The 20,237-nt window shown below is 38.6% G+C and overlaps 1 protein-coding gene across 1 annotated transcript in view; it reads right to left on the bottom strand.

The window, feature by feature from the left end:
- Positions 1 to 11,410: 11,410 nt before the first annotated feature.
- LOC137274274 (transmembrane protein 272-like) overlaps positions 11,411 to 20,237 on the bottom strand; it is a 33,336-nt gene continuing 24,509 nt past the window's right edge. The window contains exons 3-4 of the mRNA XM_067807387.1: positions 17,169 to 17,228; positions 11,411 to 16,365 (exon numbers count right to left, since the gene is read on the bottom strand). Coding sequence (XP_067663488.1) covers positions 15,917 to 16,365; positions 17,169 to 17,228 — 509 coding nt within the window. The 3' untranslated portion in view covers positions 11,411 to 15,916. The remainder of the gene's footprint in view (positions 16,366 to 17,168; positions 17,229 to 20,237) is intronic.

Below are 20,237 nucleotides of genomic sequence, written 5' to 3'. Positions count from 1 at the left end.
CAACACAACCATATGAAAACAATCCAAGGTGTCTCCAAGAGATCCCCATTCTCCCATGCCATCACTGAAATTTTTCATGACAGCATTCGAGAGCAAACCTTCTGATGGTATCGCAAATAGATAACACCTTCACTGCCATCCCTTCACACCAAGATCCAGCTTAAACCCTCAACCATTTGAACCCTCAGCATCAGTGACTCCAACTGATGTGTCCCTACAACAATCACTTACAATCTTACCCGCAAGAGACACCCTCACCCAGCAAATACACAAGGACAAGAGTTATCCAAGAGACTGCAGATATGACATCCAATGTGACTGTGGACACACCTGAATTAGACTTAATTTAGACTTAAGAACACCAGATCTCCAAACAAAACTCATCCCACATGTAAAATCAGCTACCCTTGTACACTTAACCACATATCTCAGCTAGAACATCTATTGACGCCACCAATATCCCGCAAACCGCCCATATCCAGTTTGTATCGTTCATCTGAATAAGAAGTATGAATTATCTTCGAAGCATAGTGAACGCAAGAATGTTGTAACCTTAGTAACACAGCTACTGGTGAAGAGACTCTAGTTACTGTAGGGCTCCTATTTTCTGGTTGTAATTTATGTAACTAATGAGTACATGTTAAGATTCTGTGTCAGAGGTTTGTTTCTTGCTGTGCATTTTTTGAAAGTGGCATTAGTCAAAAGGACAACATAGCTACTGACTGAAACCATCTTTGACTGAAGAGAAACAGATAAAATATTCCGGAAGCTCAAATGAAGCCGAGAATATTGCAACCTTATTAACGGAACTACTGGTCAAGAGACTCGAGGTGCTCTGAGACTCCAGTTTCCTGCATAGTAGGATTCTGTGTCAGGAATTGAGCTTCTTACATTGCCTAGCTTAGGGATTAGTCAAACGGCCAACATAGCTACTGAACCAAAAACAATATTCTTATTCCGTACGACGGCCTTGTTTGAACACGATCGGATCGAACAAGCAAACGAAGTTTGATGAGCAGCAAGTTAGAAGTTGTGTAAGTAACAGCTTTAATCTCTAGTTAACTTAAAAGACATGTCGACCACCATTTACTCTGATTACCAGAGGCACATTTCACGCATGTCTACCTTAGTGTCTGCATTGTTTCTGTTCCCTCTTATACACCAATCTGAGCTGTCTACTTTATATCCCTACGTAACTTCGAATCACCTCATTACTGGGGTCGACGGACTCGATGTGGACATTCCACCAATTTTAAAAGAACAGCGAAAAGCGTACAAAGACACACGAAACATGTCTGGTTTTCGATCTTAGAAACAAAGACTCTTTTATGATTTCTGGTACTTGTATTTAACGGCTGTGAAGAATTCTTCCATTCTGTTACAGTGGGAATCGCACTTGATACCAGCACCTTGTTTGTGATAAGAGTCTACTGCTGTGGACGAGTCCTTCTCAGTTTGAACGAGACTAAACTGTTTTGCAGTCATATTTCTGATGGTGTAAAACAACTAATAAATAAATCATTCATCTTTCAACTATGGATAAATGATGTCAAACAACAGTGTTTGGAAATGTTACAATTACAGGAACAATTTTCAGGAAATAAAAAAGAAATATTTCGCAGTTTATAACTTGTGTGCGTGGTTACAGATCGGCGTCTCTGCTTACTAGAAATTCTGGGAAACAAACTGCTGTATACAGTCTCTGGGTACTCTAACGCGCACGCAGGTCAACATGTCTGTAATGGTGACCGTTCCAAAGTAATACAGTTGGTGAATTATGCATGCTTTCAATACTTTACCAGACATGTAACCAGGAACAAAATGTTAATTTGAAGATAAATATTTTGCGAAACACAACACTCACATTCAGTCTCTACGTTTTACTGTTTGACGTCCTCCCTCTAAACTGACATTCTAAAGATGACTGAATGGACCGTATTCATCATCAGATCCCACCTGTGTCAGAATAGCGAGCGATATGCGTTGTCATGACTTATAAACAGAAATTGGAAACGGCAAAACACAAGTTTTAATGTTAGTCGTGATATTAATAGTAACAAAAACTATAATCATCGTCGTTTGATTGAAGGATTTTTTTCGTGGCTGTATTGATAAACGTTAACTTCACCAGGTAAAAATGAAGATTTGGTTGAAAATGGAAATGCTATGAGAAACGTAGTATTTAGAAAATGCTCTTGAAATCACGGTACAGTAATTAAAAGTGAACTATCCCACGCTGGTTCATTTCTCCACAAAACCGTAATGAGCACATGGAATTGCAATATTTTATGCTACTGTCGTTACATTTGCAAAAGTGTTAATGGGATTCTTCACACGTAAGGATTTCAATGATTGATAAACGGATGAGGAGCGACATTTTTAAGATAAGTAGTTTATCATGGCACATGTTCACATTGCCGTCGAAATACTTACTTCTGAGAATATGCACTTTGATGTGGTTTGCATCTTCACTTCAGTCGGCACTGTGTACTCATTTACTAATAACGGCAACACTTTAACGGAGTTAAATTCTTGAATTTGTCATAAAACATGAAACAAAATCCTAATAAAATGAATGTAATGTGCATATCTTGTATTAACATATAGCTGTAAAACAATCAAGTGGTGCTAATGCATGAGGATTTCAAGGAGCAGTTGATTGCAGAAACAAGTCCATGGAACAGCTGGGTGTAGAAAACCATTCTATAGTAAGTCTTCGACCATTGGCCTTATTGGCGCTACGATAGTCTTACGAGTTGTAGATGTAAAGGTCTATTCTGAATATGATGGAATGCATGCTGAAGTTTATTATAATTCTCCTTCAACGCCCCCGATGTCCATACAGATACACTGGTGTGATGCAACAAAGATTACTCTTTGCCTCTATTGATGAACAAGTGTAAAATGTTCAGAACAAAATGGAAAGGACAGAAGGAATTTCAAGTGTTTTTCAAGAGATTCTCATTTAAAAACTTTCAAGGAAAAGTTGGGAAGTTGAAGTGATCCATCTTACTATACACATCTATGGAGTGCTTTTTGTCACTTTGAATCTTTATATGTGGTTCTAAATACGACAAATATAAGACTGCACCAGGCTGTTTCAGCACCTCTTACTTATAATTCAGGTGAGTAAATCAGGGAAGAAAATTGGCCATTTGGTCGTTTTACAGTTATGTAACATCATCAATATACCTGAAGCTTAAATCAAACTTCTTAACGACACTGCCGTGATTCAATTCTGCCAATGGAAGCAGAAAATCTGAATCATTAGCATGAAGAACAGAAGTTCTTCCCAGACTTTCCCTTTGGCAGCGCAGTTTCTGTACTCTTTAAATAATCTCAAGGATACCTGCATGCAAATCATATATATAATGTATTTTCAGAAGCAATACAGTTCCAGAATGGTGTAACACCAAACATAACAAATATCTAAGTGTAAAGACGTCAAACCAGTAGTACATACTCTCCGCCTGAATTACTGTGTCAGATTCGCAGTTTTTTAAGACATACGCATCGCCAACTTATGAGAGTCTTATAGATGACAAGATACACGAAATAATTAATATTCTGTTACATATATATAACTGGTATAACTGTGGCACATTTAAGCACTGTCTACTGTTCTCGCTGACATTTGTGGAGCCACGCCCCTTAGCTCAAATTGGTTCTTTTGTCATCAGGGCGTTAGAAGCCTTGTAACTCACTGTGCTGAAACCATTTTCCTTATTGGTGGTAGTTGAATGTCTTCTTGATGTTGTGTCTGCCTTCGAATTCTCTACCCATTTTTGTGATAAGCCTATGAACCTGATAGTTTGTGCTATTTCATGACTGCACCAATTTTGTCATTTACGCAATGACTTTGATAAAAACAAAAATGTAGAACCAGTTGTTAATTTGGTTAAAGCCAAGCCTGAAATGATCGAGTAAGGTTGTTTTCAGTCAAAACTTCTGTGGTAGAGATGGCATTCTGAAATACAGGGAAACAAACACATTTTAGAAAACGAACAAAATTATAATGTCCTTGATTTATTTGACTACGGTACAGAGTTCTTTCGCAACCTCTTCGGTTTGAAACCACAAAAAATAACAAATATAACTTAAAGGTATTTTGTCATTTCAATGCATGTTAGACATGGGTGATAAATAAAATACTAAACTCGGTCTCATTACATACGACTTATACGAAACGAGTGACCTTCTCATGGTATCTGATGTCGCTTTCGCTCGGTCAGAATCCATAGGAAGGACACTCGTTTCACTTGTGTAGTATTATATAGATATCACGCTTTTTGAAGAGGAATGATGGATGTTGAAGGAGCAAGAAGTAGGTCTGAAAAGTCGTGCAAAGAATAAAAACAAATTGTTACCAACAAAAAGATTCATGTATGCAAACCCATGAGAAGTACAATATACGTACCGATTTCGACAGATAATTGAATTGGAGTGATGTAAAGAAACATTTTCTTGTTTAAACGTTTTCTGTTACAGTACTAACAGTATACGTTTGTTGTTACGTTCTTTCTGGTGATGAACACTGTAAGAAATATAAACGAATGAAATACACGCTTTCAAGAGGCATGCATACAGATAAAATGATCTGTTTGATATTCTCATACTCACAGGATATATCTGCCAAACTGTGCGATTTGACGATCATACACATACAACATGCGTTCCCGTTATGGTTGGTGTTTTTATACTTGACTAATTTGGTGATGTTAGTGAAGCCAGATATTTGGGAGTTTTCGTCAGTTAACATGGTCGATTGGAGCTTACGATGTTTTTTGTTCAGGTGTAAGCTGTTTGGCAGAACGTTTCTGAACCAACCAGTATGTTGGTAGCATGCGTTTATAAAGTGACGAGAACCTCCAACAAAGGACTTACATTGGTGAAACGTCCCCTTCCTCAAGCGTACCTGAAATTAGCCTTATTTTTAACAGCCACACCGCCATGTTAAAGTCAAGCAATTTTCCTGTCGCTAATGGCAGTAGTTATATTCAAAAGATTTTCAGAAGAACTGGACATAAATGTTTGGTGAGAAGTGAGTAATTGTAGTGGCGGGCACGTTATGCACAATTTATTTATGCTCCACAAAAGCACAAAGTAAGGAATGTATGAACCACTCGTCCGTTAATACCTCCCTACACCAAATTTTAGTAGAGTTCTTCGAGGTGGCCTGTATTAGATATTTTACACTGCCGAAACAGGCACTTCTGGAACAATGTTTTTTGTAATCACAAGAATGAATTATGTGTCTAATAATATAATATTAAACGAAGTGCAAAAACCAAAAAAAATAACTTTTGTCGCGTCGGTTTTGGAAATCTTTTTTGGAAAAAAATGTAAGTATTCCATGGATGAAATTAATGAGATACAAAAAAGTGTATCCCGAAGGAGTTTCCAGTAAATAACAATATTGATATTTTTGTTGGGATCGTATTTTCCTTATTTCTTATGTAATATTATGTTTTTTCTTTATTTCCGCAGGCATAACGGGTCTGTTTCAGACAGTAAGACTGCAATAGTGTTTACTAATGCCCACACGACTAGCATATGTGAACTTAATGTCATGTTTCCTTATCTCACATAGATACTTTATTTCATTCGCCATATCGAACGCCTTGCTCCACTAAGCGCCCAGACCAATGTCCAGACCTGTGCGTTTTGTTTGATGTTCGACGCACTTAGCTATATGACAGCGATAAGTTAACGACAATCCAGCATCAGTCTACACATAAGGGATACGATTTCATTCATGAAACAAGTTAGCGAGTCCGGTCCCCTTAGTGGCCTCTTACGACAAGCATGGGTTGATAAAGATCAATTCTAACTCTGGTCATCCTGTAAGTAACCTTGATAAGCGCCCCTAGCTTTTACTATATGTTGTGGATATCGCAGACATGTGTAGAAAACAACACTGTATGCAAGAGGCATGCAACTGTGTCATGACTTCAGAATAACCTCTGTCAACAACTATACGTCATGATTCCAAGAAGTTCCCCTCTTTCGTCATACTACCCGCAGCTCTTAACAGCTGAATCACGATTGTCTCGGACAGTGATGTACCGGGTTGAAACTACCTTGTGTGTACTGGTCTTCAGTTTGGTCTGGTGTGTCAGTTTGATGGACGTGTTACGCGCTGTTCATGCCTGTTAACTCACGGGAACAACATTGTGTGAAACTTGCCAACTGTAGATATTTCTTTGGCGATTAAGCATACAAACGCGTTGACATGCCAGTTTGAGGTTATGTGACAACTGGAGTGAGTTAGTTTTAAGCCGCACTCATCAATATTACAGCTATAGTGAGTGAGTGAGTTAATATTTAACCTCAACATTGGCAATATTTCAGCCATATCGTGACAAGAACATTTAATACTGAAATGGAAGATATGTACATCTTAAAAACCCGTCATCAAAGGACAGTAAAACGACTAGAATATCACAGTTACAATTAAAAACTAGTGTGCAAAGTTAAAACTAATATCACTATTTGGACAAGACAATTTAAAATACGGGCTATATATCACCAACGACAGAGGGTAGATCACCATACTAGGGACCATGGGGACTTACATGAGTACATTTGCTTCCTGCATGGACCCTAGCTGGATTTACATCATCCCTTCAGCCGTTAGTAATTTAGAAATTATATATTAAAAGGATATATATTCTACGATTAAACATGTGGAAAATTTTAATTTACTTCGAATGTTTGTGGACTTACGTACCCTCTCAGAAGGACAATAATTTTACAGTACCTAAACTCCCTTTGTGGGTACAAGCACAGTTACGCATTTAAACTAACAAAAATAAAATATTTATCTATGTAAAAGTCATTAAACAAATCTGATTCTTTTAAAATGCAATGATTAAAAGAGAACTTATATTATTAAGAAGATCCTTCATAGTTCTTGATTTGAAATAGTTGTCCCTTGTGATGGAATACTCAACACAGTCAAGCAAGATATCACAAGGGATACAAAACGGAGGATCCTCACCTTTTAGTATATATTCGTGCGTGTACCTTGCGTGGCCAATGCTAAATCGTCGCATGATGACCTCTTCAAATCTGGACTGACACCCCAAGTAGGTATAACCAATATTGGGTTTTATCACATGTATTTTATTTATATCTACTTGTGAGTCCCAATTCTTTTGCATCAGACCTCGGATGTAAGATCTAATGGTGGCTTTATAATCAGTGTTAGGGATAAGAAGGAGTGCTGCTTTAGCAGCAAGGTCAGCCAATGTGTTACCAGAGATTCCTATATGGCTTGGTAACCAACAGAAGACGATGTCGTATTGGCCAGTAGCGAGATCATTACTCAATTCAATATATTCTGTGTATGTTTAGGGTGTCTTTCAATATATTTAAGATCTGTTAATATGGCATTAGCTTCAGCTGTGAAAACAGAACTACTATCTGGTAATCTAGAAGATATTCACAGCTGTATGGCAGCGATCACAGAAGCAACAGAAGACGATGTCGTATTGGCCAGTAGCAAGATCATTACTCAATTCAATAATTTCTACTAAAAGTGGATGTTTACATGGAATATTTTTAATAGCCCGAAGGCAAGAAAGAGAGTCTGAATAGATTATATTCTGTGTATGTCTTTCAATATATTTAAGATCTGTTAATATGGCATTAGCTTCAGCTGTGAAAACAGAACTACTATCTGGTAATCTAGAAGATATTCACAGCTGTATGGCAGCGGTCTATGAATAATCAAGTGTGGACCTGACAACCCAGTGATCAAAAGCACGAACATCAATCTACGCGATTGGGATACGATGACACGTGTTAACCAGCGAGCCTGACCTTCTGATCCCGTTAATCGCCTCTTAAGACATGCATGTGTTACTGAACATCAGTTCTTACCCGGATCTTCACCGGTATGACAAATGGATATGTGCAATGAACGAAATATAACCTTATAGCAGATTGCATAACATGGACTTTCGTCCTTCAAAGAGTCATGGACGTGTGAAAATTTGTATAGTAAGAAGTGAGTGGATGGCCTGACTGATGTATGCCAGCGTATCCTTTTCCAACCGCCTCAATGGATGCTCATGACGTCCATTACTGGCCCTGACCGCCGTCATTTAGCTGGAATGTTGCTGAGTGAGATGAACAATAAACCTGTCTCAGCGAAGCACGGACAAAACAATCAAGACGGGTGTCAGATTTTATGTGGGATTCTTTGAACAAAAACCATTGTGTTGAAGTGCATCCAGAACACATTGAAGCAGACTGTATTCAATAAACGTATCGTGACATAACGGAGTGATCGGGGTGATTGCAATATTTAACAGCGTAATGACAGTGTTTAGTGATTGTGTGTGTGTGTATGTGTGTGTGTGTGTGTGTGTGTGTGTGTGTGTGTGTGTGTGTGTGTGTGTGTGTGTGTGTGTGTGTGTGTGACACACGGGATAATACTGTATATAAATACAAACTGTTACCTAAAAGTATACTTAAGTGTATCAAGCACGATGTGCTTCGTGTGAATCCACACATGTGATTCCCCAATCTTGAGTTTCTACCAAGCAGTGATATCATATATATATAAAAGTGAGAATAAATTTACATGCTATCTGTCACTCGGAAGGAGACAAACATTTTTCATGATCGTAATACATGCAACACGACCATTTCTCTATACACTAGAATTCTCTGCCAAATGTAGGCATGTCTGGCATGCAGATTCCCTCTCTTTTTCATAAACATGGTTAGGATCACGATTCATGAAGATCTGGATTAGGATTGATGTAACACAATTGAAAGGTTTCTTCACAATATGGATGAAATATTGGCAATGTGACGTTAAATCTGAACTACCTCACTCACTCACTCCAGTTGCGTCAGTATTTTCAGCAGCCCATTCCGTCGCAGGAGGCGACCTACAGGATCGGGTGGTCAGACTTGCTGACTTGGTTGACACATATCAGCGTATCCCTTGCTCATAGCGTCGACCACCGGATTGTCTGTTCCACGACTCGATCATGTACGCACCGACGCCATATAGCTTGAATATTGCGGCGAATGCAACAACAACAGTTCCATGCACATAATGTCAGTCACTGGATTGTATGGTCGATTAAGTCATCCTGTCATATGGTTGTAAATAATGACTTTGGTGGTAAAAAAGCAAACGAAAGACGCATGAGTCGCTGTTTAATAGTGGTGGTACCGGGTAATAGTCGGTAACGCAGATACAAGGATAATTTGTCATGACCTCCAGTTGTAATTTTATACGCACGCCTGAACATAAACAGGATTTAATACGTGAAAGCGGCCGTAAAATATTTACATAAGTTCACAATACACCCATGGTGCTTGTATTGACCAACCTGGTTGTTGCTTAACGCTACACTCAGCAATATTCCCGCTATATGGTAGCAGTCTGTAAATAGTTGAGTGTGGACTAGATAATCCAGTGAGCAACTACGAGCCTGAACATCCGATCACGTTAGTTATAATTACCTCTTACGACAGGTATGGGTTGTTGAAGACCAATTCCAACCCGTATCTTCCCGGCTTCCATCATTTACCATGACTAGCATGATGTAGTGCACGGATCTTTCTTTGTACTTCAGTGTGATGTGATAATATGAACGCTGTCCACCCCACTAATGGTGGAATGTGTTTATTAGACGGTTTGGGTATTTGGACGAGAAGCTCAACGTCAAACTAAACTGGATCTTCTTAGTAACCAGTAAAGAACCAGGTTAGAGTGAGTGAGTGAGTGAGTGAGTGAGTGAGTACGGTTTTACGCCGCCTTTAGCAATATTCCAACAATATCACGTCCGATGACACCAGAAATGTGCCTCACACAGTGTACCCATGTGGGGATTCGATCCCTGGTCTTCGGCGTGACGAGCCAAGGCTTTAACCACCCCACCACCCCACCACCCCACCACCCCATCCAGTTTAAAATGTACCGCAGGTAATGCTTGTAGTAAGATAACTTGTCAGGTTAGCGTGATCACGTTTGGTGACTTCGTTGCTGCATATCATGGTATCTGAATTTTTGTAGATGGACGTTGATCGATCACTGAATTGTCTGCTTGAGACTCGACTATTCAGACACGGCCGCCATGTAGCTAAAACATTGTTGACTGCGGCTTCAAACAAATTGTTATGATTATATGAATGATGAAATCAATGTAGACAAAATACAATACGTGGTAAGTATTATACCACGTTCAAAGAGTTGTGTGCAAACTGTGTATTGCAGCGTTTGTACTTAATATCTGTTAATTCAAAAGTATGAATGTCAAGGATAACATCAGATAAACCAAGCAATATAGAAATATTAGAATTGACCGATATTACATTTAGATATTATGTTCAGATGTGTTTCGACTTTATCCAAAGTGTCGGTAACTGTTAGACTAAGATTTTGTCTGGAACAGGTGTGCACTATATCGATATGGGGAGCGGTGATGTAAGCACTTCGAGGGCCTTTGTTCGATTTCCTCTGAGCCTATGCGGACCTCGTTCTGGCGTTCAACGACATGTATATCTGGAAGTGACTTAAAATCATACGAATTTTCTCAAATATATGATCGCAAAGATACAATTTGATGTTTTATGAGAGGACTTGTATGTTCAGCCATAATAGCAGAGAGAACGGTATGCATTCCTCAGCCACATTAAAGCACATGTCTTTCTACTGTGAAACGTATGACTGAATTTAAATCGATGGTTTGTTGCATTCTTGTTGTCCTGTGACCATTGCTTGAACTTGATACTCTAAAATGGAGAGGTTATTCATTCCTTGTCCAACTCCTGTATCCCGGACCCGTGAAGGTCCCGGTGTAGAATAGTCCTTCAGCAACCCAGGCTTGCTATAAGAGGCGACTATGCTTGTCGTAAGAGGCGACTAACGGGATCGGGTGGTCAGGGTCGCTGACTTGGTTGACATATATCATCGGTTCCCAATTGCGCAGATCGATGCTCTTGATGTTGATCACTGGATTGTCTTGTCTAGACTCGATTTTCTACAGACCGCCGCCATATAGCTGTAATATTGCTGAGTGCGGCGTAAAACTAAACTCACTCATTCACTCCAGTATCACGGTTGCATGAATTGCGTTTGCATCCGTTTTTGGGCGGATGGGGAGCGTAGTGGTATAGGTTCACACAAAAGACCCAGGTCGATTCACTACATGTTTGAAGTCCAACCCCTCCCAATCCACTCCCTTCCCATACATTCCCATACATTCCGTACATTCACTGAAACAGTCTGTTTCATGTACATAGGGTGTGTGAAGGGTGCAACTCCTGTTTGTAACTTTCTGTTCATTTACACGTCAAGACTAGTTATTTTCCAGTATTGACGTGATTACATATGGTATTCAGCATCTGTGTCATGTGTCGGGAACAAAACAAAATTTAAACCAAATCGGTTTGCAATGATTTATTGGTTCATAGTAGTGTGTTGAACATGTGCAGTGAAAGTTATTATACTGCCGGGAAAACCACACACACTCGTAAAGAGCAATAACAGAACAACGATACAACAGTTTAACATTCAAAACAACAACGACACACGTGAATGTATCAGATTTTAAAACAGTTCATTTCAAGTTCATATGATGGATAGGTTAGGTAATATCTTTGTCCAACGTTACTCTCATCCACTGTTACAATCATTCACTGTGTTAGGCCCATCACATCCCTCTCACATTACTGGATTATGAGTGAGTGAGTATGGATTTACGCCGCTTTTAGCAATATTGCAGCAATGGTACGGCTGGGTACACAGGCAACGAGCTTCCTCAAGCTGAAGGAACGACTAGTAGCCAACAACAAGACTAAAACGTGTTAATAAAAGTAGAAAATAGAGAGGATTGTGTTACAGAAGTTTGTAAAGGCCGGAATTAGAAAAATATATTTGTTTTCTTGAGGAACACAATACAACACATAGAGTTGAATGCTGAGATTTATACACCTGGAAAGTACTAAATGACCGTTCACCATATATTTCCATATAATATAGCATTTCATTTAATATCCTGTTATATCTGTCAAATCTCTAACAAAAAATATAAAAACCCAAATCCTATTAGTTTTCTTTTGTTTGCAAGTAATATAACCAATAAAAAAATATTGATGACGAAATATATTGTGTAATGACGTCTTGCAACGATCAAACCACAATGGTCATTTGCATTGACTACTCTTTTATTTAGTATTTTTTTAAAACAACTGCCTTAATATTTAACAAAGGTTAAAATATAACCAGGAATGGATAGTCCACTAGCATATTTATTATATTTGCCAAATATGTTTTAAACACCCATCTGCCTAATACCGTCTTCATAACATGTGCTGGGATTTAGTGAAGTCGAAATGTGTCGTATATACTTACTTTTGTCTGACAGTATGATTATTTCAAAACGTCTTTTAAAACATACGTTCTTCTTGTACGAGAATGTCAGCAGGCGTTGGTGGTATCTTATATATTTCTCAAAACAGCATCAAAGCCCTTGAAGCGTACTGATATTTCGAAACACACACGGAAGATGAAAATGGACCCACCTTTAAACATTTGGGTTTTGTTAGGCATTGTTTGTTAAGAATGGATATATAGTCGGTTGCTTCATAAAAACGTGCAAAGAAACCGAAAGTAAAGAAACAGAACACATTATCTGGGATGTCTTGCGTCTAATTTCTGTTTTTTCCATTCGAACAGTAACTTTTGCGCCTATCCTTCAGCCTCATGTTACAACAACTATCGGATCTGGATGAATCTGCCATTATATCCCCTGAACGTCTACGTCTATATCTACAGCGAGACTTATAATACCTCCGGGGACCACCTACTCATGTCTTTATCGACAACTTCAGTGGCAAGCCTACAGCGTCTGCCTGAAGCTTCAGCCCTATTTGTATTAGAGTCCCATAAACCTCGTCTTCAGTTCCCATCAGGAAGGGAAATAATCCCTGGTCCAGCTGTCTCAATAAGATGCTATGTATGAACTTTAGCACTACAGCATCAAGTATCTTATGTTCCATCCAGATACTTAAACACATAGATTTCACATCATGATTGTCACCCATAAGACAGGAAGGAGGTGGACTGGACAATTTTCTGATGTTAGTACTGGACACCGATCTAGTGTCAGTAGGTCGTGGCTATTGCATGGCAACGTGTGGATATTCAAATATTCCATGATAACGTATGGACATAGCGGGGCGTCGCTTGCAATTGCTTCTGACATCTCAAATGTCTCCGATGTAATTTAATATAAATCAAGTGAGATTAATGTCAGCGATCAATATAAGGACCAAACGGATGAGTCATTTTCATTAAACCACACACAATTAATAAGTTTTTCTGTCGGATGAATCTTGTAGTCAGTAACGTCAGTGCCTACCTAGTCACACAATTGTAAGGCGTAAGTCCATATGCTATTAAAAATCTGCTAATCAACAAATAGTAAGTTCTCAAGTATTAATATTTATGAGGAGCGTCACCTTAACTGGCTGACAGAATAACATCCATGTCTGGCCTAATGATGACAGTGCTAGCAGTATTATGTTTTCACTCCCCACTAAACAATAACGCCGACAATGCAGCAGTATTTTTAATTTCACCTTATTCGACAATAGTAACGGTCTCTGGTGGAAATGATAAATACTTTGATTTAGAAGCTATCACAGTCCCTGTACATGAAATATGCTATTTTATGAATATATTTGATAGAGAATATTCCTGAAACGTAGGTCATCTTAAACAACGTTATTACTGGGTGTAAACAACGAAGTCGTAAACATTTATTTAGTTTATATGTTCAAGATCGAACATATTCTATCACTGTTGACATATCATCATGTGCTCGTTCAAACTGTATGACATATATCTATAAATGAGGAACAAAAAGGTTGCATTCATGAATATTTCAGGGATATCTTACTTGTAGTGAGGAATGAGCACATAAATATGTCCCTCAGAATATTCAGCAACCCAATAATAGTGTCTGTTCAATACATTAAACATATTGTTCACATGCAAGACAGTACCTAAGACAGTAGTACTGTAAACATATAAACATTTAATTACGAATATCTCGTGGAGACTCTAGACAAAGTTCACGTCGTATGAATAATATATTTGAGACATTGTCATCTTTTAATTTCCTATATTCAGAGAATGCTTTACGTTTTTAACGACGTAGTTCCAATACACACTTTTGGAATCTGTGTTCCACAATGTAGATTGTCTCCTTCATCACATGTTTGCAAACAACGCTGTCATGCTGAATCTCTTGTCGTTCCACAACACGCACACAAATAGACAGTTCAGAGGCACTTGTATCCGCCGTATGTAATCCTTCAGAGTAGTAAATACTTAGTTTCTTATTACACTGAGCTGAGTTGATGTTCCGGAGGAAGAACGTTTTACCAGCATATCTAGTATGGCGGAAATCTTTTAACCTTTATCTTACAAAATTATATATCAGTGAGTTAAAACATGTGTGTGAATTAAGAAATAATTGTTAATTTTAAGCAAACCTAAAGGGACCTGTCAATTATGCGTCCACCGAATTAATTAAAATGTGATAATCTGTGATTCATTGCCCTTCCTGTTCAGTTTAGTTATGTATATAAGCTCGGACGTCATTGTATGATACCAACAATTCTAGATTTTGGTACAATTAATAACACAATCTATGTCAAAGTAAGGAACAGTACGAGTCACCTTCGACATATACCAATATGGCAAGACACATGAGCACAAATTTGGTGCTGACAGACAAACAATAGCGGAACGAACCTCAATCCGTGGTGTCTGGAAGGGGACACAACTCTGCACGATTAGTGGCGATTTCCAAGCTGAACAGTTTCGTCCTGCAAGCATCGACTGATACAACATTGGGTAGGTCGTTGTGGTCAGTGTGTTGGATAGTCACTTGTAACATATAACAGAGGTTGTTCTTGGGCTCATACCAAGTTAAAACTGCACCATTGAATCAGTGAGCAAATGTTCCGAGACGTGCAATGAGGATATCAACCATAAACCCACAAATTCACAAACTGTGCTCACATGCAAAGTTACAATGATAATACGGGGGATTGCCCATAAGGAAAAAGTTCTTTAGTTATGCAAACTTTAGTTGGTATGTTTGCCTTGCCACTTCTAGCACTTGAAAGGCTGTATAACGGATGATCCACATTAAGCAAAAGGTATTCCTTATGACAATAAACACATGCTTCAGTTGGTATCTCTGTCTTGTCGTTTTGTAGCACTTGAGACGTGGAAATGAGTGACAGAAGAAGCGTATCATAATCCGGAGGAAAGTATTAATTTTAGCCAAAATCGCACGTTTCGGCTCGTATCACTGCCTGACAACTTTTAAAAAAATGCAAGGTCAACGGACTATGCTTCTTTACCAAAACGTATTTTCTCATGCTAACAACCACTTGTTTTAGTCTGTATCACTGTGTGGGTGTTTTGTGGCACTTGACAGGGTTATAATGGATGTTAAGAAGCGATGGAGTCACAGAGAAAATCCATATTCGATATTTAGGATGATTTACCTATTGTCTTATTATCCAGCCACTTTCTAGCACTTGGGAGGGTTGTTGAAAATTACAGTGGCTGAAAAGCAGACAGATTACCCACTAGCAAAACGTATTTTGTTACACTAATGAACAAATGCTTCATTTAGTATGTGTGTGTTTCCTTTCAGTTACGGTTGAAAATTTTGTAAAACTTACAATGAGTCGATGAATGACCATTAATCTATTCGTCATGCAGCGAAACACATGCTTTAGATGATAACTCAAAGATTTAGGCTGTTCTGCTCAATGGCTTATGTAAGCCATTCCTTAGGTAACGGTCATTGCTATCGTGGAGTATTTGTAATGTACAAAAATAGAGGTCTCTGCTGGTCTTCTGCGTCTACTTCTGCTGAGAAGGCTTCACCCACAGTTTCTGTACTCCATAAGCAACAAGGAGTGTGAGCAGTTCCAATACACAGAATCCCATCAGGCCATAGCAAGCAAATATTTGATACACAGAAAACATGTATACCGTCTCGTTGCACCAGTTCATGGGCTCGTGTAAGGGCTGGACAAAGTTAGGTTTCCACACCTGGAAGATCCATACGTTGCCGAGAATGAACCACGTCAGCAGGAATATGGTGAGGATGTATCCGCTGAAGCGCAAGCTACGTGACATCACAATGTCGTCGGTGTCGTCGTCAACAACGTCGTCCAGACGCTCGTAGTCACGGGACTTCTTCTGCCTCCATAGCAACAGCAACATTTTGAGGAGCCCGAATCCTCCTCCAACGAGAAGGTAGATGGGAACCTTGGGTTCACGTGGACAGTCTACTCGGTGAGAACCTCCTGCAGAAAGGAAATGATCAATTGTAAATACGTTCATTACTTATTTTCATACGCTACACACGTGAGATACGTTGGTGTTCATGTTACAAGGTAGACTGTTCTTGCAAGTACATAAACTGGCTGTCCATTTAATATTCGTGGGGTTGGTACGCATACGACGTTCAGTCTAGACGTTGTTAATTTTATAATAATTGTGGTTTCAGGATTTCAAGTATATACTGGGATATTGTTAATTCTTTCCTGAAAATAATGACATTCGAATCGGCACACGGGTATATAATAATGTTTCATGGACATGGCTCTACTGTTGATTGAAAATGTATCAAGCTTCTGTTTGTTTGTTTAGTCTTTAACGTCGCAATATTGCAGCAATATGCTGGTTTGTAAATAATCTGGCCTGGACCTGAATATCTTGTGACTGATTCCTTGAGCATCATTCAACACAACTGGGATAGTGTGACATTCATCATTCAGCGAGCCAGACAAGCTGATCCCGTTAGTCGCCACTCACGACAAGCATGCTGAAGACCAGTTCGAACATGGGTCGATCATCATGAGTTACTAAACTCCTGCATCAACTGGCATTGCCTATAGCAACTGGATACACATATGCCCATTATGGAAATATGCTTAATCGTGCATGGCTATAACATTATAATTTATCATAACAACCAAATGGATGTTACAGAATAATTCGTAAAAAATGATAGAATGTTCTATTTTCTCTAATGACTATGTGGTAGACACACTGTACTCTTCTGTAACAGAGAAAACAGAGAATGGATATATTTGATTTCACTTACCAATGACAATCATGGCGATGGGTAGGCCAGTGAGTGACACCAAGAAGATGGTCATCAACCCTTGAAACAAACATATTGAACGAATATACTTGCAAAACTGAAAACTCATTTATCGAAACAACCAAATGACATGGTTGAAAACCAACTACAGAATGTTACGTGTCCTATGCAGAAACTCTAAAGACTCTCTTACGTGTTATGTATGTAATCATTCCACAAACATTATTGGACATTGTCGGTCTTGAATTCCGCATGAGAAACATAAACTGAAGCAAATGACAGTTGTGCAAAACGCTCAGCGACTAGGTGTCATAGCGTATGTTTGCAAAACAATTTCGAGTTAATAACATCAAGAACGTTAACTCCGTTGTATATTTGGGGGCGCGGAGGGCAAGCTGACTAAGGCGCCAGACTAGTTATCCAGCGAGGTTCAGGTGTCGGTATCGAGCCCTTCTGTGACCGGGTGTAAAAATATTGAAGTTAAGTTTGTGTCCAGACTCTCTCCGTGTTGTCACAACCCCTAGTGTACAGTACACAATCCTGTGCAAATAAAAGAACCTCCGAATCCGGTGTTATATGACCAGATGGTGGCCAGAGTGTCCAGACTCTCTCCGTGTTGTCACAACCCCTAGTGTACAGTACACAATCCTGTGCAAATAAAAGAACCTCCGAATCCGGTGGTATATGACCAGATGGTGGCCAGATGAATACGTGCAAACGCCTAGTAGCGGGTACAGCAAAGTGCACAAAACTTGGACAAAGTACTGTGACTATGTGTCCCAGTCCACCAAGCTGTGATCGGGTACCTCGTTAGGAGGCAACAATAGTTACTCCCCAGGGAGTTGGGTTTGATATTACGATGTGACGTTGACATCGACATCCAATGATCGAGGGAGACAAATACCAACGCCTTGAGCAAGCACTAGTTGGATATGTGCTCTGTATGAATATCCTATAATATTTAATTTCATAACAATGGTTTTGTTTGTAAATTGCCTCTGGAATGATAGCGGTCAAATCCCGAGTTTATATGCCTCTTTCAGAGGCCTCTGGAAATCAGTTATATCTTTGAAGGGTATTTAGAAATGGAATGTCTACGAAAACCAAGATTCATGGAGGTCAACTTCTTTATTGTGGCATGATTTTCACCTCATGTAGGAACAGGCGTACGTTCCGAAACGTCTTGCTATTCAATAAATCTTGTTTTTCTTGTTAAAAAAGTAAGTTATCTAGTTATCAGCTGAGCTGCAGGTTTGTTCGAACTGGGGCGATGTGATTATCGCTCTAATACACCTGAGGGATTCGTTAACAGTGTGGTATGAACAGGCGGTGGAAATTGTATTGTACTGAATTTAGTTGATTGCATATTGCTTTGTGTTCAACTGTCAGTTTTTATGTATGTGTGAATGAGGATCATTAACACACACAACTGTAACTCTCTAACCCATGACTACTTAGAGAATTATTGTTTTGATGTTATCTGTGTATATTTATACGTAGTTAAAGTAATATATTAATGCAATAGTCAATATTTATGACGTAGAATCCTCCACTTCATGTTGTACATTATGTTGCATGTTAATATAAGCAGTAATGCTTGTTCACCAATCCAAATTCACTTTCATAAATAAATAAATACATGTCTAAACCAATAAGGAACCTCGCACAGTATGACATCAAAAACAGACTGAACTTAACATTATGCCATGGTCAATATCGCAATATTGGTGCAGCGGTATTACTTAAAGTTTGTTTCATGTTTTGGATAATCCTTTCTTTTGTGCAGATAATTTAAAATATGAACAAAGATTTATATTGTGATTCTTTTCAAATTAGAATTTCTTTTTCGTCCAAACAGAATTCACTTATTGCCAATTACGGACATTTTGTGCGTGCGTGCGTGCGTGCGTGCGTGCGTGCGTGCGTGCGTGCGTGCGTGTGCATACTCACATATATACATGTATATCCGACATGACAGGCATTAAAAACCATGCCATTTGTAGCCATAATGACTTTATTGGTTGGACCACTAGAAGAACGAAAATAACATTTTCCATGTTATCATCTGAGCTTCCAAACATTTAATGAAATAAATGCTGTTTAATGAAATGGATCACAGAACATTATAATGGCACAAATTATGCTTTAATGACTCATTCATGTAAAAATATATATTCTGGATAAAAATAGTTAGGGATATATGCAAGCATTTTGAATAATGAGCTGTATATCAATATCCTTATAGGATATATATATATATATATATATATATCCTTATTCAAAATGCTTGCATATATCCCTAACTATTTTTATCCAGAATATATATATAGCATATATATATATATATATATCCCTAACTTATTTTGTCCAGTATTTAATCACTAGTTAACTCTGATATCAGTTTGTTAGGTAGCAGTTTACTAAAGTACTAAAGTAGAACTTGAATCAGCATCAAAACATTAGTCGTTTGCAAACAGATGCACTTATCTCACGTAAACTGCAGTAAACAGTATGGGGACACATAATGAAACATACCGTTTATGTGCTAACATCTCCCCTGTTATTGCTTTGAGCGGCAATTCGATGTACACCGTTCGGGATAAACAAGCTTATTGAATGTTGATAGATTCCATCGCTTGGACAATGGAGTGGGTTTTAATTTTGTAATGGTGGATTTGATTAATAGATAGAATCTGCCAATTAACTGTTCCGTTAGCATTCTAACAGCCTGTTTATTATTTGCTGATCTTACTCTTCTGTTCGCCCCATCCGAGTGTGTGTCCCTTGCTAAATTTAAAGTACCTGTTGTTAACTGGCTGCTTGATGCCATGCATATACACTTCCTTTCGCCTGGTTATAGTGACTATTATACTGATAACGGCATTGGAATAAACATGGAAAGTCCCCTCTATGCATCAACAAAAATCGGTATGTATAAAGTTGTACTGTAAGCATGCCAAACGAACAAGCATTGGATTCTGATCGGCATTGCATTCTCAATGCAGGTTTTAACAGTTTCTAAACAAAGAAAAAATTCTTCGTCGCAAATGTCACGATGGAGACATATGT

This window comes from Haliotis asinina, chromosome 2 (genome assembly GCF_037392515.1).
Source record: "Haliotis asinina isolate JCU_RB_2024 chromosome 2, JCU_Hal_asi_v2, whole genome shotgun sequence".
Taxonomy (NCBI): domain Eukaryota; kingdom Metazoa; phylum Mollusca; class Gastropoda; order Lepetellida; family Haliotidae; genus Haliotis; species Haliotis asinina.
This window is presented reverse-complemented; position numbering and strand designations above follow the sequence as displayed.